This window comes from Miscanthus floridulus, chromosome 12 (genome assembly GCF_019320115.1).
Source record: "Miscanthus floridulus cultivar M001 chromosome 12, ASM1932011v1, whole genome shotgun sequence".
Taxonomy (NCBI): domain Eukaryota; kingdom Viridiplantae; phylum Streptophyta; class Magnoliopsida; order Poales; family Poaceae; genus Miscanthus; species Miscanthus floridulus.
Window position 1 is genome coordinate 68,182,256 of NC_089591.1, and position 27,781 is coordinate 68,210,036.

Genomic DNA, 27,781 nt, shown 5'->3' on the forward strand with positions numbered 1-27,781 from the left:
CTCGGGGGGGGGGTTCTCAAAAAATTAGAACAACTAAGGAACGCTTCTTAATTGTATTCCGAGAAACAATATATACAATGCTTGGAAATTTAAGGGTAAAAGCGACATAGCTGTTCTATGTTCCAAGCGTTGGTGAAGATTTCGCCCTTCTCGTTGGCTAGCTTGTAGGTCCCGGGCTTTAGTACTTGGGCGACGATGTACTACCCTTCCCATGGTGGGGTTAGCTTGTGGCGGCCCTTGTTGCTCTGTGTTAGCCTCAACACCAGGTCGCCTACCTTTAAGTCTCAGCTTTGAATGCGCTGAGCCTAATAGCACCGTAGGGCTTGCTGGTACTTGGCCGAATGTAGCAGCGCAAGGTGTCGGGCTTCTTCCAGTTGGTCGAGGGCGTCTTCGCGGGCGGTGCGGTTGCTTTGCTCGTTGTAGGCCTGTAGCCGATGGGAGTTCGGCGAGCCATTTCTTGCCAAACTTCTTCAACTGGTTGTAAATTCTTGGCTTGAGGCCTTGTAGGATCATGCCGTTGGCATGTTCTACTTGGCCGTTTGTCCTTGGGTGTCCTACGGCCGACCAGGCCACACGGATGTGGTGGTCGTCGTAGAACGCCAAGAATTTTTTGCCGGTGAACTGTGTCCCATTCTCGGTGATGATGGTGTTTGGGACCCCGAACTTGTGGATAATGTCGGTGAAGAATAGCACTGCTTGCTCGGATTTGATTTGATTGATTGGATGAGCCTCGATCCACTTGGAAAATTTATCGATTGCTACCAAGAGATGGGTGTAGCCCCTGGGCGCCTTCTGCAGAGGCCCGACCATGTCGAGCCCCCATATGGCAAATGGCCAAGTGATGGGGATGGTTTGGAGGGCTTGGGCCAGGAGGTGCATCTGCCGTGCGTAGTACTGGCATCCTTCGTATGAGTGTACTAACTTGGTGGTGTCGGCAACCGCCATCGGCCAGTAGAACCCTTGGCAGAAGGCGTTTCCGATGAGCGTCCGAGACGCCGCGTGGTGCCCATAGGCCCCTACATGCAAGTCCCAAAGTAGGGCTTGCCCTGCCTCGGTGGTGATGCATCGTTGGAGGACGCCAGAGGGACTTCGTCTATACAATTCGTGATTGCAGAGGACATAAGTCTTGGCTTGTCGCGCAAGCCATCGGGCTTTGGTCCTATCGCGAGGAAGCTCTCCCTGAGCGAGCCAATCAAGGAATAGGATTCGCCAGTCCATGTTCTGGTCAGTCTGGGGAGGCCCCGTGTCCACTTCCATGACCTCGGGCTTGCCCGAAGGAGTCTTGGCAGTCGAGGAGGTGTCGAGCCCTGCGGTGGGTTCGGCCGGTGGGCCCCCTTTCGCTGCCGAGGCATAGTCAACGGAAGGCTTGTGGAGGTCCCTGGCAAAGATATTCGGGGGGACCAGAGCCCATGTCGAGGCCATCTTTGCCAGTTCGTCCGTGGCCTCGTTGTATTTTCGAGCGATGTGGTTGAGTTCGAGACCATCGAACTTGTCTTCTAGGCGACATACCATCTTGCAGTATGCCTCCATTTTGGGGTCGAGGTAGTTTGACTCCTTCATGACTTGGTCAATGACGAGTTACGAGTCGCCTCGGATGTCGAGACGCCATACTCCAAGCTCAATGGTGATCTGCAAGCCATTGACGAGGGCTTCATATTCGGCCACGTTGTTGGAGGCGGCGAAGTGGAGCCGAATCATGTAGTGCATGTGTATTCCGAGGGGCGAGACGAAGAGCAGACCCGCGCCTACCCCAGACTTCATCAGGGACCCGTCGAAGTACATGGTCTAGCACTCCATCTGAATCTGAGCAGGTGGCAGTTGGGTGTCGGTCCACTCAGCCACAAAATCGACCAAGACCTGAGACTTGACTGCCTTCCAAGACGCAAAGGCCAGGGCTTCCCCCATGAGTTCAACTGCCCATTTGGCTATCCTACCCAAGGCCTCCCGGTTATGGATTATCTCTCCCAGGGGGAAAGATGATATCACCGTTACTGGGTGGGACTCAAAGTAGTGGCGCAGCTTGCGTCGAGCCAAGACTATGGCGTAGATAAGCTTTTGGATGTGGGGGTAGCGTGCTTTGGTCTCGGAGAGCACTTCGCTAATGAAGTAGACAGGTCGTTGGATGGGTAGAGCATGCCCCTCTTCCTGCCTCTCTACTACTATGGCCGCGCTGACCACTTGGGTTGTTGCGGCGACGTATAGTAGGAGGGCCTCGTCCCTCGTCGATGGTACCAGGACAGGAGGATTGGTGAGCAGCGCTTTGAGCTTGGTGAGGGCCTCTTCGGCCTCGGGGGTCCAAGAGAAGCGTTCGGATTTTCTCAAGAGGCGGTACAGAGGCAAGCCTTTTTCGCCGAGGCGTGAGATGAAGCGGCTTAGGGCCACAAGGCATCCCATGACCCTCTGTACTCCCTTGAGGTCTCTGATTGGTCCCATGCTGGTTACGACCGAGACCTTCTCTGGGTTGGCTTCGATGCCGCGTTCTGATACTATGAATCCCAAGAGCATGCCTCGGGGGACCCCGAACACACACTTCTTAGAATTGAGCTTGATGCCCTTCTCTCTAAGGCATTTGAAGGCTATCTTCAAGTTGTCGATGAGATCCTCGGCCTTTCTAGACTTGACCACGATGTCATCCACATAGGCCTCAACGGTTCGCCCGATGTGGTCGCCAAAGACCTGGGTCATAGTCACGTAGCAGTACATGCCGAATGGGGTGATGAAAGAAGTCGCAGGCTGGTCGGACTCTCTCATCTTGATCTGATGGTAACCAGAATATGCATCAAGGAAAGACAAAGTCTCGCATCCCGCAGTGGAGTCAACGATTTGATCGATTCAAGGTAATGGGAAGGGGACTTTTGGATAGGCTTTATTCAAACCGGTGTAGTCTATGTACATCCTCCATTTCCCATTTTTCTTTTTGACCAACACAGGGTTAGCTAACCACTCTAGATGGGATACTTCCTTGATGAACCCGGCCACTAATAGTTTCTACACCTCCTCGCCTGAAAGCATCTAGGCCCCTAGTTGGATTTCGGTGATTAATGTCAATACAAAGATTACTATGACTAACGTGTGTTTTGCAGAGACAAGTAAGTTAGGTCATGGTAATGGAGATCGATTAGGCAATCGAGGTTGTCATGCCCCTACGATGGAAATCGTTTCGGTTTACAAAAGGATGGACGACAAGGTTAAGGATGACTAGTTCTAAGTGTCGATTGGAGTTGGAGAGACACTTAGAGTAGTTTAGGACTTTGTTTTTCCTTTGGCCGTACTATGAAGGGGGGTATGAACGGGTAGCTTGACCTAGTTGAGTCTAGTGAGTTAGGTGTGGTGCACACTTGTTAAAAACTAGCTCTAGGTAGCTCCTATGAATGCCTAAGATCCTTTGGAGCAAACTTCATTCACATATGTTCGGAAGTTGGAAGTGAATGGAGGGTCAAATACTGACCGGACGCTGGCTCCGGTGCGACCGGACGCTGGCCGCAGGGTCCGGTCAGTTCATTTGACCGAGAAGATCAAGTCTGGTGTGACCGGACGCTGGGAGGTCATGTGACCGGACGCTGAGGGCCAGCGTCCGGTCAACTCCAGTAAGGGTCCAGACTTGGAAAAGTGTGACCGGATGCGTCCGGTCAATGTGACCGGACCCTGAGTATCCAGCGTCCGGTCGTTTACAGTAAGCATCCAAGAGCGACCGGACGCGTCCGGTCGGTACTGACCGGACCCTGACAGCGTCCGGTCATCACTTGAATGCTGGTTCGCGGGTTGAACTGACCGGAGCGTCCGGTCATCACGACCGGAGCGTCCGGTCATCCCGCAGAAGCTCATAACGGTTAGTTTTTCAGGCTGGCTTATAAATAGAAGCTCCACTCGTGAATGGAGTATCCTTTGCTCATTCCAACAGCTGAGAAACACGTTTGTGAGTGCCAAGAAGAGCAAGATCCTAGTGAGGTGTTTGTGATTTGAGAATCCAAGAGAGTAGCCTCACTAGCAAATCAAGAGTAGCAAAGTGTGCATCCATCTTCTCATTAGGCTTCGCATGGTCAAGTGAGAGTTCGTGCTTGTTACTCTTGGTGATCGCCATCACCTAGACGGCTTGGTGGTGATTGGGAGTTTGGTGTTCACTCGGCGGAGCTTGTGGGTGACCCAACTCAAGTTGTGAGCGGCTTTGGGTGATTCGCCGCGACGGAGTGTCGAAGAATCAACCTGTAGAGAGCACTTGATCCTTGCGCGGATCAAGGGTGAGCTACACCCTTGCGCGGGTGCTCCAACGAGGACTAGTGGGGAGTGGCGACTCTCCGATACCTCGGCAAAACATCACCGCGTTCCTTTCTCTCTCTACTTACTTTGATCACTTACTTTGAGTATTTACTTTGAGCAATTCAATACTTGTTTTACATCCATAGAATTGCTTGCTAGAGTAAGTTTGGAACAAGGTAGATAGGTTGTTGTGCATTGTTTTGATTTAAACACTTTTCTAGGCACAAGGGGTTAATTGGACTATCCGTAGGATTTGATTATTGCAAGTGAATTTAGAATTAGCCCAATTCACCCCCCCTCTTGGGCATCTTGATCCTTTCAATTGGTATCAGAGCCTCGTGCTCACGTTTTTAAGCTTAATCGCTTAGAGCAAGATGTCTCACGGGGATGGACCTCCTCCTATCTTTGAAGGAGATGATTTTCCATATTGGAAAATCCGCATGGAGGCATACTTAGAAGCTCTAGATGTTGGAATTCTTAGAGCCGCCTCTCAAGGGTTCCCCGCACCTAGGAATGCCGCACAACTTCAAGGCGATGAAGTGAATTATGAGAAATGGAATGCAAAGGCTCGCAACACCATTTTTAGAGGCCTTTGCAAAGAGGTGTTCAATCGTGTAAGGAACCACAAAGACGCCCATGCTCTATGGTCGGACGTTTGTGCGCTCCATGAGGGAACCAAGAGTGAGCGTGAGGAACGCTATCATCTTGTGATTAAAAAGCTAAATTCTTTTGAGATGTTTCCCAAAGAAAGTGCTAATGAGATGTATTCTCGATTAAATGTTCTTGTAGAGGAAGCCAATGGGCTTGGACTTACTCAAATGTCACCATCCGATGTTGTGAGAAAAATCTTGAGTGTCCTCCCCATTGATAAATATGGGCACATTGTGACCGTGCTACATCAAGGTGATCTTTCCACCGCTACACCGACACAAATCTTGGGAAAGATCAATGCTCATGAGATGTACATGCACATCACACCACAAGATGGCTCATCCTCTACAAAGAAGAAAGAGAAGGACTTAGCATTCAAAGCTAGCCAAGACAAGGGCAAAACAAGACTTGAGTATGAGAGCTCAAGTGATGAAGATGATGAAGAAAGCCTTGCCCTCATGGTGAAGAAGACCACCAAGATGCTAAAAAGGCTAAACAAGAGTGGCATCAAGTTCGACGGCAAGAAGAAGAAGTTCTTCACAAGCTCAAGAAGAAAGCCAATCTCCGAGATGGATTGCTACAATTGTGGCGAACTTGGCCATCTAGCTCAACAATGCACAAAGCCCAAGAAAGACAAGTTCAAGAACAAGGGCAAGAAAGATGATTCAAGTGATGAAGATGAAAAGAAGAAGAACAAGCCATACAAGAAGAGAGATGGCAAAAAGAGGGACTTCTATAAGAAGAAGAAGAGTGGCAAGGCCTACATTGTCGGTGATTGGCTCACGGACATTGATTCATCAAGTGGATCATCCGATGATGAGAGTGATGATGAAAAGGTGGCCGCCATTGCTATTGATCTTGCATCTTCACCGCCACCATCGCCATCATCCTCTACACACCTATGCCTTATGGCCAAAGGTGAACGCAAGGTAACTAAGAGTGATGATAGTAGTGATGATGAACATGCTAGTGATGATGATAGTGATAGCGATGATGATGACTCACCTACATATGATGATCTTGTCAAAATACTAAGAAAATATACTAAGATCATTAGAAAGAGTAGAGCTACAAATGAAAAACTTGATGCTAAAAATGATTCACTCTTAGCTAAGTGTGATACATTAGAAAAGGCTAATGATGAGCTCAAAGAAACAAATGATTCTATATCATCCAAACTCAAGGAGCTCAAATCTTCTAAGAAAGAGCTTAAAGATAAAAATGATAAACTTGAGTGGGTGCACAATGAGCTTGTCACTAGTCACCATAAGCTAAAAGATGAATATACAACTCTAAAGATCAATTATGATACCCTTATTATTGCACAAGAATTCTTACCAAATGAGCCACATGATGCTACTAACCATGTTGTTAAGATTGATATAGCTACCTCATGTGATGATTTAATTGATGAAAGCATTGAGCATGGATCTAGTAGCAAGGGCAAGCAAGTGGTTGAGTGCAATGACTATGATGAGTTTGTCAAGCTCAAGAGTGACAATGAGAAGCTCATGAAAGATCTTGAAGAGATGAAAAGTCACAACACCATTGTGCTAGAAACTCTTGATCATGACAAAGAGGTGATCCTTGAGAATGAGAAGCTAAAAGAAGAAATCAAGAAACTCAAGGAGGAGAAGAACAATGATATTCTCAAGGAAGAGAATAAGAAGCTCAAGATGGAGAAAGAGCATCTCAAGGTGGGATTGAGCAAGTTTGCTAGAGGCAAGCATCTCCAAAGTGAGCTACTCATGAATACCGTCATGAAGATGGATAGAAGTGGCATTGGATATATGGCAAGTGTAGAGAAGAAGAAGGCCCAATCTCAACACCAACAATCAAAGCCAAAGCCAAAGCCAAAGAGATGTTTTGAGTGTGGACTAGAAGGCCACTTTGCTCATGAGTGTCAAACTCCACCACCACAACCCTTGCCCAAGCATGCTAGACCCTTTGCTTTCAATGCTCACTACATGCTTAGAAAAGATTCGAGTGGAAAGATGAAAGTCATGTTCTTAGGTCCCCCCAACAAGAGTAGGCCTAAGAAAGTTTGGGTGGCTAAGTCACTTGTTGAGAAGGTGAAGGGCCCTCAACAAGCTTGGATCCCTAAAGCTTGAATCTCTTGTGTGTAGGTGAACTACAAGACCGGTGGAAGTCATTGGGTTATTGATAGTGGTTGCACTCAACATATGACCGGTGATCCTTGTATGTTCACCTCACTAGATGAAGAGGTAGATGGACAAGAGAAAATAACATTTGGAGATAATTCAAAGGGCAAGGTTAAAGGATTGGGCAAAGTGGCAATATCAAATGATCATTCCATCTCCAATGTGCTCTATGTTGCTTCATTGAGCTTCAACTTGCTATCCGTTGGGCAATTGTGTGATCTTGGCTTTCAATGCTTATTCACCGAGAAGGAGGTGGTTGTATCCAAGGTAGATGACAATCAAGTGATATTCAATGGATTTAGATACAACAACTTATATCTTGTTGACTTCACCTCCGAAGATGCAAACTTGAAGACTTGCCTATTCACCAAAACAACACTTGGGTGGCTATGGCATAGAAGACTTGCTCATGTTGGGATGAGCTCACTCAAGAAGCTTATGAAGAATGATTTGGTGAGAGGGTTGAAGGATGTGAAGTTTGAAAAGGACAAGCTTTGTAGTGCATGTCAAGCCGGCAAGCAAGTTGCAAACACTCATCCAACCAAAGCTTTCATGTCAACCACAAGAGTGCTAGAACTCCTACACATGGATTTATTTGGACCAACAACATACAAGAGTTTGGGAGGAAATCTCTATTGTCTTGTAATTGTGGATGACTATTCAAGATATACATGGGTGTTCTTCCTTCATGACAAATCCGAAGTTGCATCTTGTTTCAAGAAGTTTGCCAAGAGAGCTCAAAATGAATTTGAAGTGAAGCTCAAGAAGATAAGAAGTGACAATGGCAAAGAGTTTGACAACACAAATATAGAAGCTTATTGTGATGAAGTTGGAATCAAACATGAAGTCTCCGCAACCTATACTCCTCAACAAAATGGTGTAGTTGAGAGGAAGAACCGGACTTTGATCACTCTTGCAAGGACAATGCTAGATGAGTACAACACCCCCGAAGCTCTATGGGCGGAAGCAATCAACACCGCATGTTATGCATCCAACCGCCTATTTCTTCAAAAGTTCCTTGTCAAGACTCCATATGAGTTGCTTAATGGGAAGAAGCCGGACGTCTCCGTCTTTAGGGTGTTAGGTTGCAAGTGCTACATCTACAAGAAGCGGCAACACCTAGGGAAGTTTCAAAGGTGTTGTGATATAGGTTTTCTTGTTGGTTACTCATTGAAGTCCAAAGCATATAGAGTATTTAATCATACCACCGGCTTGGTTGAAGAAACATATGATGTGGAATTTGATGAATCTAACGGCTCCCAAGGAGCACATGAGAATCTTGATGATGTAGGTGATGAACCATTGAGGGAGGCTATGAAGAATATTCCGGTGGGAGACATCAAGCCAAAAGATGATGAAGATGATGTACAAGTCATTAATCAACCCTCTTCATCAAATGTACCACAAGATGGTGAAAAAGTTGGGAGAGTAGAAAATGAAGATACTCATATCTCCCATGAGCAAATGGTGGTACAAGCACAAAATGTTGATGCTCCACAACCTCCTCCTCAAGTGGTCAATAGAAGAAATACACCTCTCCTACAAGATCATCCACAAGATCTCATCATAGGGAGTCCAACAAAGGGGGTGATGACTCAATCTCAAAAGCTTACTTCATTTATTGCTCATCACTCTTTTGTTTCTTGCTATGAGCCTACCAAGGTAGAAGATGCTCTTAAAGATCCGGATTGGATCAATGCCATGCATGAAGAGTTGAACAACTTCACTCGCAATGAAGTTTGGAATCTTGAAGAGCGACCAGAAGATGCAAGAGTCATTGGAACAAAGTGGGTGTTCCGCAACAAGCAAGATGATCAAGGTGTTGTTGTGAGGAACAAGGCAAGACTAGTGGCAAAGGGGTTCTCTCAAGTTGAAGGTTTAGATTTTGGAGAAACCTTTGCACCGGTTGCAAGATTAGAAGCCATTCGTTGTCCAAGGCACTATATGGGCTTAAGCAAGCCCCAAGAGCTTGGTATGAGCGCCTTCGGGACTTCCTTATTGAGAAGGGCTTCACCATTGGGAAGGTCGACACCACACTATTCACCAAGAAGCTTGATGGGCATATCTTCATTTGTCAAGTATATGTTGATGATATCATCTTTGGATCATCAAATGAAGACTCATGCAAAGAATTTGGTGAATTGATGTCTAAGGAGTTTGAGATGTCAATGATTGGTGAGCTTACATTCTTTCTTGGTTTTCAAGTCAAGCAAATGAAAGAAGGCATATTCATCTCTCAAGAGAAATACACAAAAGATCTTCTCAAGAGATTCAAGATGGATGAATGTAAGCCAATCAAGACCCCAATGCCTACCAATGGACATCTCGACCTAGATGAGGGAGGTAACTCGGTTGATCAAACTCTCTACCGTTCTATGATTGGTAGCTTGTTATATTTAACCGCATCTAGGCCCGACATCATGTTTAGTGTGTGTATGTGTGCTAGATTTCAAGCTAGTCCTAAGGAAACACATTTAATTGCCGTAAAAAGAATTCTTAGGTATCTTAAGCACACACCAAGCATTGGCCTTTGGTATCCCAAAGGAGCTTTATTTGAATTAATTGGCTATTCCGATTCGGATTACGCCGGATGCAAAGTTGATAGAAAGAGCACATCCGGAGGGTGCCATTTGCTTGGTAGATCACTTGTGTCTTGGTCCTCCAAGAAACAAAATAGTGTGGCTTTGTCCACCGCCGAAGCGGAATACATTGCCGCGGGTGCTTGTTGTGCACAAATATTATACATGAAACAAACTTTACTAGACTATGGAGTAGCTCTAGAGAAAGTACCTCTTTTGTGCGACAATGAAAGTGCGGTAAAACTTGCAAATAATCCGGTTCAACACTCTCGCACCAAGCATATAGATATCCGCCATCACTTTCTAAGAGATCATGTAGCTAAAAATGATATATCACTAGAAGGTGTAAGATCTGAAGATCAATTAGCGGATATCTTTACTAAACCGTTAGATGAAGCTACATTTTGTAGATTGCGGAATGAGCTCAATGTACTTGATTTTAGTAACTTCACTAAAAATTGAGCTTGTGTTGTCCCTTGCATTCATTGTAATATACAACATGTTTAATTTGTAGCAATGCATATAGGGCTTGTCTAACATGGTTAAGATAACCGCCGAAAAGCGTGTGAAGAAGCTTAACCTTGGATCAAACTTGACAAGCAACTAGATTTACTTACAAGCATTACATATGCATGAATGTTGTTTTGTCGTTTTGTTCCATTTGCCCTCTTGTTGCCTATTTTCTTAAAAAGAATTATAGCCTAAGGCAAAATATTTTGAAAAATATGAGGGTTTGAGAGAGGTCACTCACATCAGTCCCAATTGGTGTTTATTTGGATCTTATTCAAGTTGGGACTTGATTGGGAACAGGCAGTGCGAAGGAAGGATGAAGGATTGCTGGAAAAGGTGCACCGGACGCTGCACCGGACGCTGCTGTTCAGCGTCCGGTCAGTTCACAGGAGGTGAACTGCTGTTGAAGGAGTGACCGGACGCTGCGTCTGTGCGTCCGGTCAGAAAGGGCTCAGCGTCCGGTCGATCGGAGGATGACAAAGTTAAACTGACCGGACCCTGCCTGCGTCCGGTCATGGACCACCGGACGCGTCCGGTCGCGATTTCAGAGGATTCGGACCTCTCTGGAATCGACCGGACGCTGGGTGGTAGCGTCCGGTCGCTACCACCGGAGCGTCCGGTGAGTGGATCTCGCGCGTCAAGGACTCTTTTCCCCTTTCCTTTTCTGTCGCGTTTTGGGGGTTATTTATCCGAACCTTCATTCTTCTTCCTTGACCTAACCCGAGCCACCGTGAGCCCGCAGCCAAGCCGCCACCTCTTGCCTAGCCGCGCCGCCGCAGCCGCCAGCCCAAGCGCTGGGTCGCCGCCGTCCCTCGCGCCGACCGTCGCGCCACCTCGCCCGGCCCCCGTGCCAGCCTCGCGCCGCGCGTCTCCGTGCCCCTGCCCCGCACCACCGCCGGCCAGTCGCAGCCACACGTCGCCGTCTCGCAAGCCACCGCCTGCTCAGCTCCTCGCCGGCCTTCTCGCACCCAAGCTCGTTGTTCCATCGGTGCCAAGGCTAAAAATCCTCGCCAAGTGATCTTGCCCTATCTTCCCATTGTTTGGTAAGGCAAATCTTGTGGTTCAATCTTGATCTCCAACTGTGACCTAGATCAAATTCTAATTACATTGATTCCCCATTGCATTCAGGGCGTTTGACCTAACCCTAACCGGTTCCGAGATCCCCCACGTGACGTCTTATCTATTCTCGGTTCGTTGATCGTCAGGTAGAAAGCCATTCGATTCAATTTCGCATCTACATTGCTTTCTCTGCTAGGTCTTCGCATCTATTAGACATATGGTATTTATTTGTATATCCATCTATTCTATCGTGCAGCGAGTCGGTTCCGTTGTGGTTCAATTGACAGTTGGCAGTCAACTCGGAGCCAAGCTCGCGAGTAAGGATCGAGGCCAAGCCTCGAAAGCGACAGTTTGACAGTTGATCTTCATCAGCGTCAGTTCACCATCTTGTCAGCTCAGATGGCTCGTACCAAGAATGTTGGTGGTGGCCCAGGTGATGATGATCGGAGGCCACCGCCTCGTCAGCCAGCCGGATCAAAGGGAAAATCAACCAAGCAAGTAACATCCAAGAAGCGGAAGTACCCCGACGCAGAGACAGCCAGAGCAGCAGCTGTTGCAGAGGCCGCAGAGCGTGCCGAGAGAGGTGCCACCCACAGGGGAATTGTCATTGCAGATCAGCCAGTTTCACCCGCAGTCAGAGCTGCGATTGAGGAGGTTGAGCGTCGTCATGGTAGTCCAGCAGGGACTGCCACGTTTGCAGGACGACGGGTTGCCATTGAGGAGGGTCCGTCAGCACAGCAGCAGCCTCCACCAGCAGAGCCTCAGCTAGCCCAGGAGACTCAGGAGAGTCAGGAGACCGAGCCGGCACCTCAGCTATGCCGCTCGAGTCGTACCAGTGCTGCAGTTCCACCGAGGCCAGCTACATGGCGCAGGGGTTCACGCCCTCCGCCCAGACCACAGGGTCCGCCTCTAGTGGTTCACCTCGACTTGAGGGCCGCTACAGCCAGGTAGGTTCAGCAGCTGCGGTTTGTTGAGTTTGAGGTTTGGTTCCCTCCGAGGAGGGATGAGAGAGCAGCTGAGGGGTTCTACACGCCACTGCAGGAGGATTTCTACAATGCATATCTAAACAGTGGGGCAGTGTTCAGATCATAGAGGGTCTGTCCGATAGAGTCCATTGTGGCAGCAGCCGGAGAGGGCATTCGGCAATACTTGTCATATTTGCCAGGACTGTCAGATCTGATTGGACGGACAGGGATATATGTACCTTCTTGGGTTCGTCAGTTTTATGCCTCGCTCTACATCGATCCTCATCACAGATTCATTCACTTTGCCTTCAACGGCAAAGACTATAGAGTGACGAGTAGCAGGGCCAGAGAGATACTGAGACTACAGGAGCAGCCTGTAAGGATGCATGAGGTTTGCTATGGACATCAGGAGCCTCCCAAGCGTCCCCATGGAGGGTTGGTGCCCCCTACAGACTTAGTGCGCCATTGCTTCAAGGAGCCGTTTGGTGAGGGGTCGAGCAGGAACCCCAGTGACTTGACTCCTACAGCGAGGATACTAGAGGCCATCATCAGGAGGACATTGCTTCCCAGGTTGGGATACAGGGAGGGCCTGACTCGCTTACAGCTCTGGCTTCTCAATGCCATCATGCAGATGATAGTGTTTGACATCTGGGACCTCCTTCTTTCAGAGATGGAGGATACTATAGCTGAGGGATTCAAGGGTCGCAGGCAGCTTCCCTATGCTCACTGGATCACGTTCCTCATCTGCAGAGTTGTGATTGATAAGCCCCCTGGCATGATGGATGAGTATACAGGTGCCACTACAGAGTTCCCAGCTTACAACCTGTCACAGAGGATCAGACACGCCACTCCTCAGGCACCCAGTCAGCCTAGCCGTCGCCCCAATGTGCCAGAGTCTGCAGCTTAGCAGGACGAGATCATCAAAGGGATTGCAGCCACTGAGGAGGAGGAGCTAGAGGCACAGTAGGGAGCGAGTGAGTACAGTGACAGCTCTGACGACGACTACCAGCCTATACCTCAGATGCCTCCACGCAGACACGATGCAGAGGCCGGTAGCTCCAGTTCTGCTCCACCTACTCCACAGACAGACCCCGCTCTCATTGCTATTCTTGAGCGGATGCAGCAGGATCAGACACGACAGGCACAGGAGACAGCTACAAACTTCGCTCAGTTTCAGGCTCGTCAGGACGAGTTTCAGCGGCAGCAGCAGCTCCTTCAGCACCAGCAGTTACTTATGTAGCAGCAGCTCATGGGATTCATGCAGCATGTAGTGACAGCCATTGGGATTCCACTGCCACAGACTTCGCCCCAGCTTGCACAGCCTCCTACCACTTCGACGACTCCAGCAGTACAGCCCATCGGGCTTCAGAGTTAGGGACAGCCTCCAGCTCAGTTTACTTCACCTCCTGTACAGGTGTCCTAGTGGTTAGCTTCACCTGGTGTAGCCCCGCAGTTCACTCCTTATCACACGGGTTTCTCACCAGAGCAGACTTCCTCGCTATTCGTGCCTGAGTCGTCAGTCTCCAGGAGTCTTGGAGCATCATTCAGCGAGTTGACCGGCATGCCTACTCCGCCTCACATGCATACTGCCGGTCCGTCTACAGCAGCTCCAGCTATCATGACTACTCAGAGGCTCCCCTCGTCTGTCACCTCGTCAGATCCTACGACAGACATACTTGCAGCTTCACAGGCAGCACCAGCCCCAGCTCAGACCCAGACCGCTTCAGCGACACTTCCTGCTTCAGAGGGTCAGTCAGTTCAGAGCTCAGGGTCAGATGATGATGGCGCCTAGTTTCACCTTGCTCCACGTACTTCAGCGCCCGACTCGTCCGCTGCAGCCCCGCCGACCGACCCTTAGGTTTTGGTGTTTGACGCCAAAGGGGGAGAGGGTTTGAGTATGTAGACTTAGGGGAAGCGAGTTTTAGGGGGAGCTAGTTATCTAGTATCAGCTTATTATATACATTTGGAGTTTTATTTGTGTGATACACTATTACTTATGCATTCGTGTGTTCTCTTTCATGCATACTATTATATATACATGTGATAGTGCTATCTACATGATTGTGATATTTGACATGTGTGATTTCTACTTTGCTTTATTTATATGTCATATCACTTGTGGAATGTTCATTTGCTTTTGCTTCCGCGTTTTTACTTCGAAGCAAATGAGCTTTGTTATTTGTACTCATGCTTAATTCATATCCTTTGAGTACATTGTGTTGGCTTGGGTCATATAAGCTTGACTAACTCTTTTGTTCTTATTGACAAAAGCTTATATGAACCAAGCCCGTCAAAAACCTCACTCCATAACATACTCGAGGTGGTATTGTCATCAATCACCAAAAAGGGGGAGATTGAAAGCATCTAGGCCCCTAGTTGGATTTCGGTGATTAATGTCAATACAAAGATTACTATGACTAACATGTGTTTTGCAGAGACAAGTAAGTTAGGTCATGGTAATGGAGATCGATTGGGCAATCGAGGTTGTCATGCCCCTACGATGGAAATCGTTTCGGTTTACAAAAGGATGGACGACAAGGTTAAGGATGACTAGTTCTAAGTGTCGATTGGAGTTGGAGAGACACTTAGAGTAGTTTAGGACTTTGTTTTTCCTTTGGCCGTACTATGAAGGGGGGTATGAACGGGTAGCTTGACCTAGTTGAGTCTAGTGAGTTAGGTGTGGTGCACACTTGTTAAAAACTAGCTCTAGGTAGCTCCTACGAATGCCTAAGATCCTTTGGAGCAAACTTCATTCACATATGTTCGGAAGTTGGAAGTGAATGGAGGGTCAAATACTGATCGGACGCTGGCTCCGGTGCGACCGGACGCTGGCCGCAGGGTCCGGTCAGTTCATTTGACCGAGAAGATCAAGTCTGGTGTGACCGGACGCTGGGAGGTCATGTGACCGGACGCTGAGGGCCAGCGTCCGGTCAACTCCAGTAAGGGTCCAGACTTGGAAAAGTGTGACCGGACGCGTCCGGTCAATGTGACCGGACCCTGAGTATCCAGCGTCCGGTCGTTTACAGTAAGCATCCAAGAGCGACCGGACGCGTCCGGTCGGTACTGACCGGACCCTGACAGCGTCCGGTCATCACTTGAATGCTGGTTCGCGGGTTGAACTGACTGGAGCGTCTGGTCATCACGACCGGAGCGTCCGGTCATCCCGTAGAAGCTCATAACGGTTAGTTTTTCAGGCTGGCTTATAAATAGAAGCTCCACTCGTGAATGGAGTATCCTTTGCTCATTCCAACAGCTGAGAAACACGTTTGTGAGTGCCAAGAAGAGCAAGATCCTAGTGAGGTGTTTGTGATTTGAGAATCCAAGAGAGTAGCCTCACTAGCAAATCAAGAGTAGCAAAGTGTGCATCCATCTTCTCATTAGGCTTCGCGTGGTCAAGTGAGAGTTCGTGCTTGTTACTCTTGGTGATCGCCATCACCTAGATGGCTTGGTGGTGATTGGGAGTTTGGTGTTCACCCGGCGGAGCTTGTGGGTGACCCAACTCAAGTTGTGAGCGGCTTTGGGTGATTCGCCGCGACGGAGTGTCGAAGAATCAACCCGTAGAGAGCACTTGATCCTTGCGCGGATCAAGGGGGAGCTACACCCTTGCGCGGGTGCTCCAACGAGGACTAGTGGGGAGTGGCGACTCTCCGATACCTCGGCAAAACATCACCGCGTTCCTTTCTCTCTCTACTTACTTTGATCACTTACTTTGAGTATTTACTTTGAGCAATTCAATACTTGTTTTACATCCATAGAATTGCTTGCTAGAGTAAGTTTGGAACAAGGTAGATAGGTTGTTGTGCATTGTTTTGATTTAAACACTTTTCTAGGCACAAGGGGTTAATTGGGCTATCCGTAGGATTTGATTATTGCAAGTGAATTTAGAATTAGCCCAATTCACCCCCCCTCTTGGGCATCTTGATCCTTTCATCGCCGATGGTCCTACGCTTTTCCTCGTCGAATCGGCGCAGGCGCTGCTTCACCGGTCTGGAGCTGGCCCGAATGTCTAAGGCGTGCTTGGCAACCTCCCTTGGTATGCCCGGCATGTCCGAGGGACTCCACGTGAACATGTCGGTGTTTGCGCGGAGAAAGTCGACGAGCACGGCCTCCTATTTGATGTCGAGGGTGACGCTTATCCTCAGCACCCGGTCGTCGGGGCAGGCGGGGTTGACTAGGACGAGCTTGATGGCCTCCACGGGCTCGAATGTCCTGGCTCGAAGCTTGGGCTCGGGCAGCTGGCTGCCGAGTCGGTCGAGGTCGACGATGAGGGTCTCGGCTTCCACAAGAGCCTCGGCGTATTCGATGCACTCGACGTCGCAGTCGTATGCATGCTCGTACATGGACTTGATCGTGATGATGCCGTTGGGACCCGGCATCTTGAGCTTGAGGTAGGTGTAGTTGGGGACCGCCATGAACTTGGCGTAGCACGGCCGCCCCAGGATGGCGTGGTAGGTTCCCCTGAATCCAACCACCTTGAAGGTAAGTACCTCCTTGCGGTAGTTGGACGGGGTGCCGAAGTAGACGGGAAGGTCGATGCGCCCGAGGGGTCACGTGCGTTTCCCTGGCATGATGACATGGAAGGGCACGGCGTCACCCTGGAGCCACGAACGGTCGATCTCTAGGAGCTCCAGGGTGCTGGCGTAGAGGATGTTGAGGCCGCTGCCTCCGTCCATCAATACCTTGGTGAGCCGGGTGTTGCCGACGATTGGGTCGACAACAAGCGGGTACTGCCTAGGATTCGAGACATGGTCGGGGTGGTCATCTCAATCAAAGGTGATCGCTTCCCGAGACCAGTCGATGTGTCGGGGAGTGGCCACCTTGACTGAGAAGACCTCTTGGCGCTCCCTCTTCCGCTGGCGCACTGTGAGGCACGCCGAGGGTCCGCCAAAGATCATGAAGGCGTTGTGAACCTCGGGGAACCCATCGTCCTTGTCATCGTCCCGGTTGCCGGCCCCTTTCAGCTTGGTGTCATCGTCGGGGGCCCCGAGCTTGGTGTAGTAATGTCGGAGCATGGAGCAATCCTCGAGGGCGTGCTTTGCCAGGCCCTGATGGTACGGGCAAGGTTTCCTAAGCATGTCGTCGAAGGGCCTAGGGCCCTTGAGGCCTCGGGGATTCTTGCATTCTGCAGCCGTGACCAGATCGGCCTCTAGGACCTCCTGCTTTCCCAGGCGGCCCTTTTTCTTTCTCTTGGGGAGGTGGGAGGCTGAGGCCTCGGGGGCCTCGTCCCTCCGCTTCCCCTTGGCGTCGCTGTCAGGGAAGATGGCTCCAACAGCTTCTTCGCCCGAGGTGAAGTTGGTGGAGATGTCGAGGAGCACAGCAGCTGAGCGCGGCACATTCCGACCTAACTCTCGGACCAAGTCTCGGCAGGTGGCGCCGAAGAGGAAAGCCTAGACGATTTCCGAGTCGCCGACGCTGGGCAACTCGGTGCACTGTTTGGAGAAGCGCCGGATGAAGTCTCGGAGAGACTCATCTGGTTTCTGGCGACAACTCTTAAGATCCCAGGAGTTCCCAGGGCGCACGTATGTGCCCTGGAAGTTCCCGATGAAGATCCTAACCAAGTCGCGCCAGTCGTGGATTTGTGAGGGAGGAAGGTGCTCGAGCCAAGCTCGTGCCGAGTCTGACAAGAGCAAGGGGAGGTTGCGGATGATGAGTAGGTCATCGTCCGCGCCACCTAGCTGACAAGCCAGGCGGTAATCGGCAAGCCAGAGTTCGAGATTGGTCTCGCCGCTATACTTCGCGAGATTGGCTGGTTGCCAAAACCGGGCCGAGAAATGAGCAGCACGGATGGCTCTGTTGAAGACCCGAGGGCCTGATGGCTCAGGAGAAGGACTGCGGTCCTCCTCACTATCATAACGGCCACCTCGGTGTGGGTGGTAGCCCCGGGCGGGCCCCTCGTTGTCGTGGCGTCGTCGCCTGCTGACCACCTCATGGTCTCCCTGCACCTCACGTCGATTGCCAAGGCGGTCAAGAAGCAAGGGGACCCTATGGGCTATCGGTGCTCGATCGGGCTCGAGACGAACCGAGGCTTCCCTATCCTGCTGAGGCGGTGCCGCGGGTAGGTTCAAGGTGCCCCCGTGCCATCGGGAGGCAGAACTCTCGGCCTGCTGCACCGCGGCGGTCTCTAGGAGATCTCGGAGCTCGCCGCGGACCCGTCGCCCCTCTGTGGTAGAAGGCTTGGGCATCGCGCGGACCAGCATTGCTGCAGCCATGACGTTTTGGCTAGCGCGATTGAAGACTGGGGGTTGCTCACTCCCTTCGTCGTCGTGGATGCGGTGATGCACATCGCGAGCCCTCCATCGAGCTCCTCCATCGTCGCCGCGACCTCGCTGCTCCTATTCGAGAGAGTCTCGAAGCTGCTGTAGAAGGAGTGGTCTTGTTCGACCTTGGCCTGGAGCTCACGGAGCTGTTCCATGTCCGGGCATTGAGGTCGTGCAAGGGCGAGGTTCTCGTTCCGTGCTGTCGGTAGGACAACGCGCGGAGTTGTGGCGGCGCCTGTACCCGGGCGAAGTGGGGAATGGCTACCCGCCCCCTCGTCCTCCTCGTCCGCCCTCGGCATCCTAAGCCTGATGTGGAAACACTCGAGAGTGGGGTCGTGGGTGACCTCGTCATCGGAGTCGGAGTAGCCGAAGCAGTAGTCGCTTGCGACCAAGAAGCGGCGCATGGCCTCAGGGTCGTGGAGTCTAGAGAAATCCGCTCCGGGCCATGCCTCGTCCCCCTCCGTGGAGCCGGCGTGGGTGTCGAGGTTGAGAGCGAAGCGCTGGCGGCGTCCTAAGGGATCCTCGTGAGCGGAAGTGTAAGCATAAGCATAAGAGGCGGTGGCATTTCTCAACCCAAAGGGGTATGGGGATAGTGCCGTCGCCGGGCTCTGCTCCGCCGGAGTTGGCTCCTCAGGGAGCGGTGGAGCGGAGCTTGATGACTGGGTGTCGCCACGTGACACCGGCGTTTTTCCCTTGTCCAAGCTCAGGCTAGACAGGTCCCCAACCAGGGACCTTGCGCCAACAGCTGGTCGTCGAATATCGGCGGAGAGTGGCGTGTCGCCCTAGATTCACGTAGCGTCGGGGTGATCCTGCTCGCGTCGTGCCTGGCGAGCACGATGAGAGCGGCCGCCCGGGCGCCGCCTGCACCTGGGCTGTCGGTGCGTGACTTCGTCATCGGTTGGTGGGGCTCGGGGCGTGAGGAGTACCATGTCGTACTCATGCCCTAGAGACATGAACTCTAGGCTCCCAAACCAAATCACCGTGCCGAGACGCAACGGTCGTACGGGGTCTGCCATCCGGAACCTGTTGGGATGACGAAACTGACATGCAGAGGCCCCTACCTGGCGCGCCAACTATCGGTGTTTCGGACCAAGGGGTCCTCAACCACCTAGTAAATTTGTACTACGTGTTCGGAGGGAGCGGTCGGTCTGGTACGCTGGTTCGGAGGCGATGATGACCCGGGCCGGACCTCCCATGCCGCGTTGTCCTCAGGGCGGGTGTTACAGGGCACAGCGTAGCGCCGGCGTTGATCGTGGGCACAGCGCCGGAACACAGTGGCCGGTAATCCCCGTCATGCCTTGTCTTAGCCGATATGGTGTTGATGCAACTCCTCGTCCCGTTGGCCACTCCGTGGTGTCGAGCCATCGTCCGGCTGAGATTGCGGGAGTGGTTGACGCATTAATAGGACGTGACATGCTGTCTGGAAGACTGGTCGAGGCGGGAGCGATGGGTTACTGCCAAGCCAGCCTCGGGCGATACGGAGAATAGCTGTCTCATCCGAGGCTGTACGCACGGGGCCTCGGGCGAGACGGAAATTGGGCTCCTTGCCGAGGCCTTGCGTGGGAGGCCTCGGGCGAGGCGGGGATTTCGTCAGGGTGTCGAGACCTCCCGCGCGACGCCTCGGGTGAGGCGGAGAGCCGGTGGGCTCGGACGGGGCTGGTGGTGAACCCATGACTTACCTTCTGTCTTTGTTTGTTGATGAGATTTAAGTGACTCTTTTGGAGTACGCTCGGGGTACCCCGATTTATGGTACCCGACAACTTGAAACAAGCATTTGCAACATAGGGTGGAGGCCGGGGACAGTCAATTTTGGCCATCGGGGTGGGAGCCGGTGGCGAGCGAGCACCACAAGCACCGGGTGCGCTCGTGGTTGCCCTTGGCTTGGTCGGGGACGACCTGAGGCGCCCCGGCACGTGCGCCCAACGGCCATCAGCAGGGGCAGCGGTGGTGGCTCCATGACGGTGAGGCATCCCGGCGGCGCTGGGGTTGGAGAAGAGGCCCGGGAGGCGCGGCGCAAGCTGAGGGAGGAGGCGGCGCGGTCGACTTGGATGGAGGAAGGAGGCACCGATGGCGCGCTGTGATTTCTCGAAGACATGGAGGTGTGAGAGAGACGAGATGGAACGGGAGAAGATAGTTCTGAGTGGCTACTTGAGGGGGAGGGTATCGAATGTAGTGGATACAATACGTGGACAACGTGAGGCCACATAGCGTTTGGAGGTACTCTTGGCATCCGGACACTCTAATCATACCATTACCGATAATGAGCTCTAGGCTTCAACCTTGCCGCCAATTGTCACTGCGCCGACGTCCACCTTCCCGCTCCTGCTAGGAGCTCTCAAAGCACCCTAACAAGGTCATCTTTAGGACGTGTTTGGAACCACTGTGGCTCCGACTCCGGCTTTGGCATCAGCTTCTCCAAAAGAGCTGAAAGAGTCCTACCAAACGCTTTAGGTGGAGGAGTCGTTTTCTAATGAACGGTAGATGTAGAGGAACTAGAGCCGTTTTTAGGCCAGGAGCCGGAGCTAAAAAAGTGACTCCTCCTCAAATGTTCCGGCTCATCTGAAGGAGCACTTGAGGAGGAACCTTGCCAAACAAGCCCTTAAAAACTTGCAACCGGATCTGGCACCGGCTTAAAAGTGTAAACTGCTAGTCAGAGACATGTAATAACTGAGTGGTATAACGTGTTCCGAATATAACCTCTCCCCTGCCTCATTGTAACTCTATCTAGGCAGACTCATACATGTAGGGCGACAACCCTCCAATATCAAGATCACTCGGCATCTGTGGTTAATATATTAGATGGACATTGGACCATGTTTGGTTTCCATGGTCCCGTAAATGATTGCGCCATTTCAAGGTGATTTAATTTGGTGCTCCATCTGAGCCTACCACCACATGTGGGACCGAGCTAGCTCAAGGTTGACCCCGTGGAGCTAGATTTCGAGTGTACAATTATCTTGCTATAGACCGGCTAACATTTTGGCCGGGCATCTCAATTTCAATCAATTCTAATACACATGTATTGGGGTGAATTGAAATTAAAAATTAACTAGTTTTTCACTCCAATCTAACCTAAATACCTAATACACGTGGATTGGTGTGATTAACAAAGTCAGAGAGTAGACCGGCTAGAAGGTTAGCCGGACAACCAGTCGCTATCTTCAACTCTCCGACCGGTGCCCACTGGATCATTGGCGTCCGCGTCACATGGCTACTTGCATTGGATGGCAGCTGACCCGAGCTGCAAAGTCAAGAGGAGCCCAGGAACACGGAACGCCTCAACGCTCATGAAAAGCCATCTCACTCGATCTTATCATTACAAAACTAGAGTCTCCGATCCTTCATGCGCCACCATCCTTAGCGACTAGCGAGCTACCGTAGACCAAGCAAGCAACGCCAAGAGATCATGGAGAGCATGAGCGAGGACGGCTACACTTTGGCCCACATCAGCCACCTCCACGACCTCCACCTCGCCGACGTCCCCGCCGGCGCGCCGCCGCCGCTCTGCCACGCCTGCGGCCTCCACTGCACGCGGTCCGCCTACCAGTGCGCGCCGTGCAGGTACGCCCTGCACCCGACGTGCGCTCGCGTGCGCCGCACGGTGCGCCACCCGGCGCACCCCGAGCACCCGCTCTCCCTCCGGCTCGCGACGCCGTACCAGTCTGGCATCTACACCTGCGACGCGTGCCGCACCGGCGGCCACGAGTTCGTGCTCCACTGCCAGCACTGCCAGTTCGACCTGCACCTCCCGTGCGCGGCCCTGCCCGCAGAGGTGGTCGCGTCGCGCGCGCACCCGCACCGGCACCCGCTCAGGCTCGCGTACGACAACCCGCACAGGGGCAAGCCGCAGGGCGTGGTCGTCGTCTGCACCGTGTGCACGCAGGGCATCGTCCCGGAGCAGTGGCTCTACGGGTGCGAACGGTGCGACGGCTTCGCCGCCCACGTCGGCTGCGCCGTGCCGGACGCGCAGATAAAGCATGTGTACCCGAGGATCGACATGCAGAGGGTACGAGCGGAACAGGACGCGAGCCAGACGGCGGCGCTGCTGCAGCAGTACCAGCAGATGTCGGCGCTCATCAGCGCGCAGTCGAGCATGTTCGCGAGCAACGCCGCGTCCATGCTGGGCGTCACCATGGAGGGCCTGAAACTGGGCGCGCGTATGGCGGATGATAACTTGGCAATCAACTTCAACAAGTCAGGGACGTGGGACCAGATCAGGAAGAGGGAGGAATATTACAGGCAGGTAATGTAAATCATTTATGCAATAGTGAGAACTGATCTTGTCGGCTTAGTTCATCCCTTGCATCTTTACAGAGTACTACTCCATGTCTCCATCTTTGTCTCGAAATATAAGACATGAACATATTTTAAAATTTTGAACTTTATTATCTTTAGCCAACAATTAGATTAGTAATCATATGAAAAGCCATACTATAAAATTCATTATATCAAATTTTTATTTTTATATACTACTTTCTAAATATCAAATTCTTATTATCATAAATTATATGTTCCCACTATTTCAATTATAGGACGTTTTGACTTTTCTCTAGATACATTGGTTTTAAATATGTACTTAATATTCTAAGCACGTAGTAAAAACTATTATATGTAGAAAAGCTAACGGTTAAAGTGTGATGTTGCATCAAGTAAAATTGTGTTTTATATTTTAGAACAGACGGAGTATGTTTGTTTTCATTTATGATTATTAGGCATGGTCGCATCTTGCTCGTACGTACTAACAAGTCTGTTGTGGGCAAAAGGGTTAGTAACAAGCCTAGAAAAGATTTTGCAAAATACCTTTTATGTTTTGATCATGATCAAAGAATAAGTCCTTATCTTCTCATTCTATTCAGTGTTTGTTTAACATTCTTGTTTACATAAATGATTTCAATATTTTTTGTTCCTCTACAGAGAAAAAATTCATATCTTTAAACTCTGCTGCTCGGGCTCCCAGCTGAAGTGCAAAGAATTATCCCTGTCAAGTGTCAACGGCAAGCAATCAAATCACTGTAGCTATCAGAACAAAATTGGGCGGACTTGCATCATCAACTTTTTTTTTACCCGCTATGTCCCTTCTTATTTTACTAACCGAACATTGCACAATGCACACTATGATCTGTATTTTGTTTTGTTTGTCATCACTCCAGTAAGCAAATCTGAATGTATGTTTTGGAACACTGTGTGTTTGTCACGGCAATAAGCGCAGGTCTCGCAGTTCTGTTGTCGTGTCAAGCTCGTTTTCATCTCTCTTGAATTTGTGCCTCATCGTTTCATATTCAACTCTAATAACTGGCTGACAGCCGACTTCCCCACCGGCAACCGCTAATGTGCATTTTTAAAAAAACTATATTATTTTAATAGATAATCGCAAAAGTAGGTACTACTGTCATATGAAAATTGCAAAAATCACGTTATTTCGGCTTCCTCAAGGGCCGATCGGTATTCCTGGCCGATAGGTCATGCCATGTATACCATGTGTCGTCGCTTATGTATGAGTGGCTCTCACATAAGTCACACAGGACCAGGGATGAAAACGGTACGGATATTTTCCGACCGTATTCGAAACCGAATCCGTTTAGAGGGGTTGAGATCTGTCCGTATTCGAGTCCGGATATCCAACATCCGATACCGTATCCGTATCCGAATACTCAAATCGCATATTTATGATGTCGATATCCAATCGTATCATATCCGACATAGTTGACACTATCCGTATTCGAATCCGAATCAAGACAGAAATATGAAAACAAATGTAATATCGGTGATATCCGTCCGTATCCGATCCGTTTTCATCCCTACATAGGACTATGCCATCCACTTTTATTTTCGTGCTTCATTGAGAAGAAGTTAGAAGGTTTACACGTCCAACATCACATCACAGCGAGGTGCCATGAGCGATGGGGTTGAACACAAAGAAGAAGGCACCGCTAGACGGTGGGACACACACTGTTGTAACTAACTAAGAAATTAAATGTGCGAGCGAAGCGCTTGCGACGTTGAGGTAGCCCGTGCTCAAGACGTCTGCGTCGCCGCCCGCCTCCTGCGAGCATCAGCCATGGGGAAGAGTTCCCGCATTGCCGCACGCTTGGACGAAGCAGCGGCTCCTAGAACGTCTCGTGAAAACGAGTGGCGATGGAGGCGTCGGGTGTCACTGGCGACGACCGTGGAGCACTGGATGAGGGCCGCCACTTGTTCAGCATGACCCGCTTGGCTTGCTTCTCCGGCTGGCGGTCGCGGAAGACAGACTTCGCTGAAAGCTTGTCACTGCGACGTGGGACAAGGTTCTCCACCGGAACGCGCGAGACACGGAGGCGCGGCGACGACTGGATGAGGGGCGTGTCGAGCGGCAGCTTGAGGCCCTCGATGAAGTCCTGGACAGAGGTTGGGCATACTATAGCCAGACCTACCACGGGAGGCTGGGCTGTTGCGGGACAGCGGGAGAGGCCAGCGCCCATGGAGCGGCGAAGAGGGAGAGAGATGAGCCCGCGGCGTGAACGAGGGCCGCCTCCGCCACTACGGCTAGGGCTGGCAGTTTGGGGGAGTTCTCCTCGGAGCCATCGGAGTCCATGGAGGAAGGAGGCGGAAGGGAGGTGGTTGGTCGGCGGTACCGTAGTGGAGACCGGCGAGGAGGCTAGAAGGTCGTGTGCGCCTGTGCAGCGGTGCATCTGAGGGAGGCCGGAACTGTGGAGGTGCTGTGAGCTGCGTCGCTACAGGGAGAAGGGAGGGGAGGGGGGCCGCCAGCACCGAGTTGGATGCCAGCGGTGGCGGCGGCGAGGTGCAGGGTGCGGCCGCCAGAGACACCGTGTGTTTAGTTTCAAAAATACGACCACGAGATCCAACTCACTTGCGGAGACTTGGACTATGCCATCCACTAGGACTATTTGATGCGGACTCAAATACTCAATCCAAGAACCGATAAGTATACTGGTGCACAACACCTCATGTACATGTAGAATTTGTTGTTGATGTGCGCGTAGCGTTTGCCGCTGATTGCGTGGACCATAGATGGCCGTTTTTTTTTTTTTGAACCGACGATTCTCCATTTCCATCATAGAATAAAGAAAAAAAAAATCAGAGTTTTAGAGGCATCACATCAGAGGATGTTTACAGCAAGATAACGCATAAATGGCTAACTAAACGACTTCAAAAGGCTCAGGAAACTGCTGAAAGAAGCTGGGCCATATATTCTTAGGTTTGTACTAAAAAATAAAGGTATCGAAGGTTCAAAATTTATCTCATTATAAGGTATTCTGAAATGCTCAACCACATCCATGTGTGCCTGACTTTTAAATCCCATTAATGCCTTTGAAACACTAAAATGGCTTATAATTGATGGGCAAAATCAATAACATATATGCATGCCTTTCTAAAATTAGTTGGGTACCTTATATTTTAATGATGGACGGAGTATATTTAGTTTTATTAGGGAAAGTGAGGCTTAGCATAGTTTGGAAAATAGCAATGTATGGTTAGTAACATAGGTGAACATAATGTTAAATAGGTACATTTTGATACACTTTAACTTAATTTGTCACAGGATTGCAGTTTTTGCTATATATGTATAAAATGTTATTTATACATTGCCGGTCTCAACTTCCCTTCTTGCCATTTAAACCATGTCTATAGGGTCCTTCCAACCATTTAAATTGTTGGTGGGTGGGTGGGGGAGCTATTTTCGTGAACTATGTGGTATAATGTGAACAGGATTATACTCGTTCAATAATACCGCTTCCGTACAAAAACAATGCAATTCTCAAGTTCCGAGGAGTCAAACAAATTTAAACTTGACCAAATTTATACAAGATAGTACCAATATTTATGATGCCAAATAAGTATCATCAAATTAATTATAAATATTTTTTCATAGTAAAGTTGTTTAGAAATATAAATACTAATATTATTTTCTAAAAAAATTGGACAAACTTAGAAAAAATTGACTATTCTCAAATCTACAATTGCATTATCTTTGGGGTGAAAAGAATACGTTATTGGGCAAGTTCTCTGCAACACGGCCAAATCCAAGCCGTAGGAGAAAATTACTATTTCTTTTCTTAGTATTGACTGCTACTAACTACTCCCTCTGTTCCAAAGTATAAGATATTTTGGTTTTTCTAGATACATTGTTTTATTCTGTACCTAAACATAGTGTATATTTAAATAAATAGCAAAATATGTGTATCTAAAAAGCCAAAAGGTCTTATAATATGTAATGGAGGGACTATTATGTTGTCATGACTTTAAGGCCCTGTTTGGATGTAAAATATTTTTGAAGTATTGGAGAAATACTATGGTTTTACAAAATACTTTGGTTTTTAGAAGCTACTGGGTGTTTGGATGCAACAAATCTTGTAGTCTCTAAAATCATGGTTTTGTCAAAACTGTAGTCTTTTTAGAGTTTTAAAAACTCCACTCGTGACCTCTTTTTTCTAAACCACGGTTTTGTGTCTCCTTGGCTTATAAAACCACAGTTTTGTGATACTACAGTTTTTGAAAACCGCATTACCCAAACAGGCCCTAAGAACCCAATTCAATTGCTATATACACAAGTTGAATATAGACTTATGTGTACAATCCAATTAAACGGCTTACCGCAACACATTGCACAAAATGCCAAATTATGTGTCAATGAATCAGCTATATCGCCTTATACTAATTAAAGAAAAGAAGTCTACAGAGTTGCACATGCTCACATGCCTACTTGGTGACGGTTGACTTAACTCCGTTGAGTTAAATCTGAGCGATGTCACTTGCCTATCATATATGCTACTACAAGTTTAAGTGAAGCAAAGAAAAGAAAAGGAGTAAGCAAAACGAAAGGAATTGAGAGAACATACACTAGGAGAAATGGAGAGGCTGAGCAAACAAGTTTAGGAGTTTGCACATACTCACATGGCAACTTAGTAACAGTTGACTTGAATGAACTCTGAGCTTGCAACTTGCACAAGGTCGTACATATTATCTCCGAGCTTAGTTGAAGCTAGGAAAAGGAGCAATCAAACCAAATTAAAGGATGCAATTCTCGCTAGTTGCATGCCTCGCTAGTTAGTGGATAGTGGCTACATATATCTACTAGCATATATGCTAGTACTATTAGTTGTGAAGCGAACAAAAGAAGCAAAACCAAAGGAATCGAGAGAACACTAGGAGAAATGGAGAGGCTAAGCAAAGAAGCTTAATACGTATTCTTTCTGTCGACAAAAGAATGCAATTATCGCTTTTAGTGAAATCAAACGATTTAGAGTTTGATCAAAATTGTATAAAAGCATATTAACATTTATGATACAAAAAGTATCACTAAATTATTATGAAATATATTTTTATAATAAACTTAGTTAGAG

The 27,781-nt window shown here is 49.6% G+C and overlaps 1 protein-coding gene across 1 annotated transcript; it reads left to right on the plus strand.

The window, feature by feature from the left end:
- Positions 1–21,761: 21,761 nt before the first annotated feature.
- LOC136497153 (protein VACUOLELESS GAMETOPHYTES-like) lies at positions 21,762–23,538 on the plus strand. Its single transcript, XM_066492949.1, has 2 exons — positions 21,762–22,683; positions 23,355–23,538. Exons 1-2 carry the CDS (start codon positions 21,847–21,849, stop codon positions 23,373–23,375), a joined length of 858 nt encoding a protein of 285 aa, XP_066349046.1. The 5' UTR covers positions 21,762–21,846; the 3' UTR covers positions 23,376–23,538.
- The last annotated feature ends 4,243 nt before the right edge of the window (positions 23,539–27,781 follow it).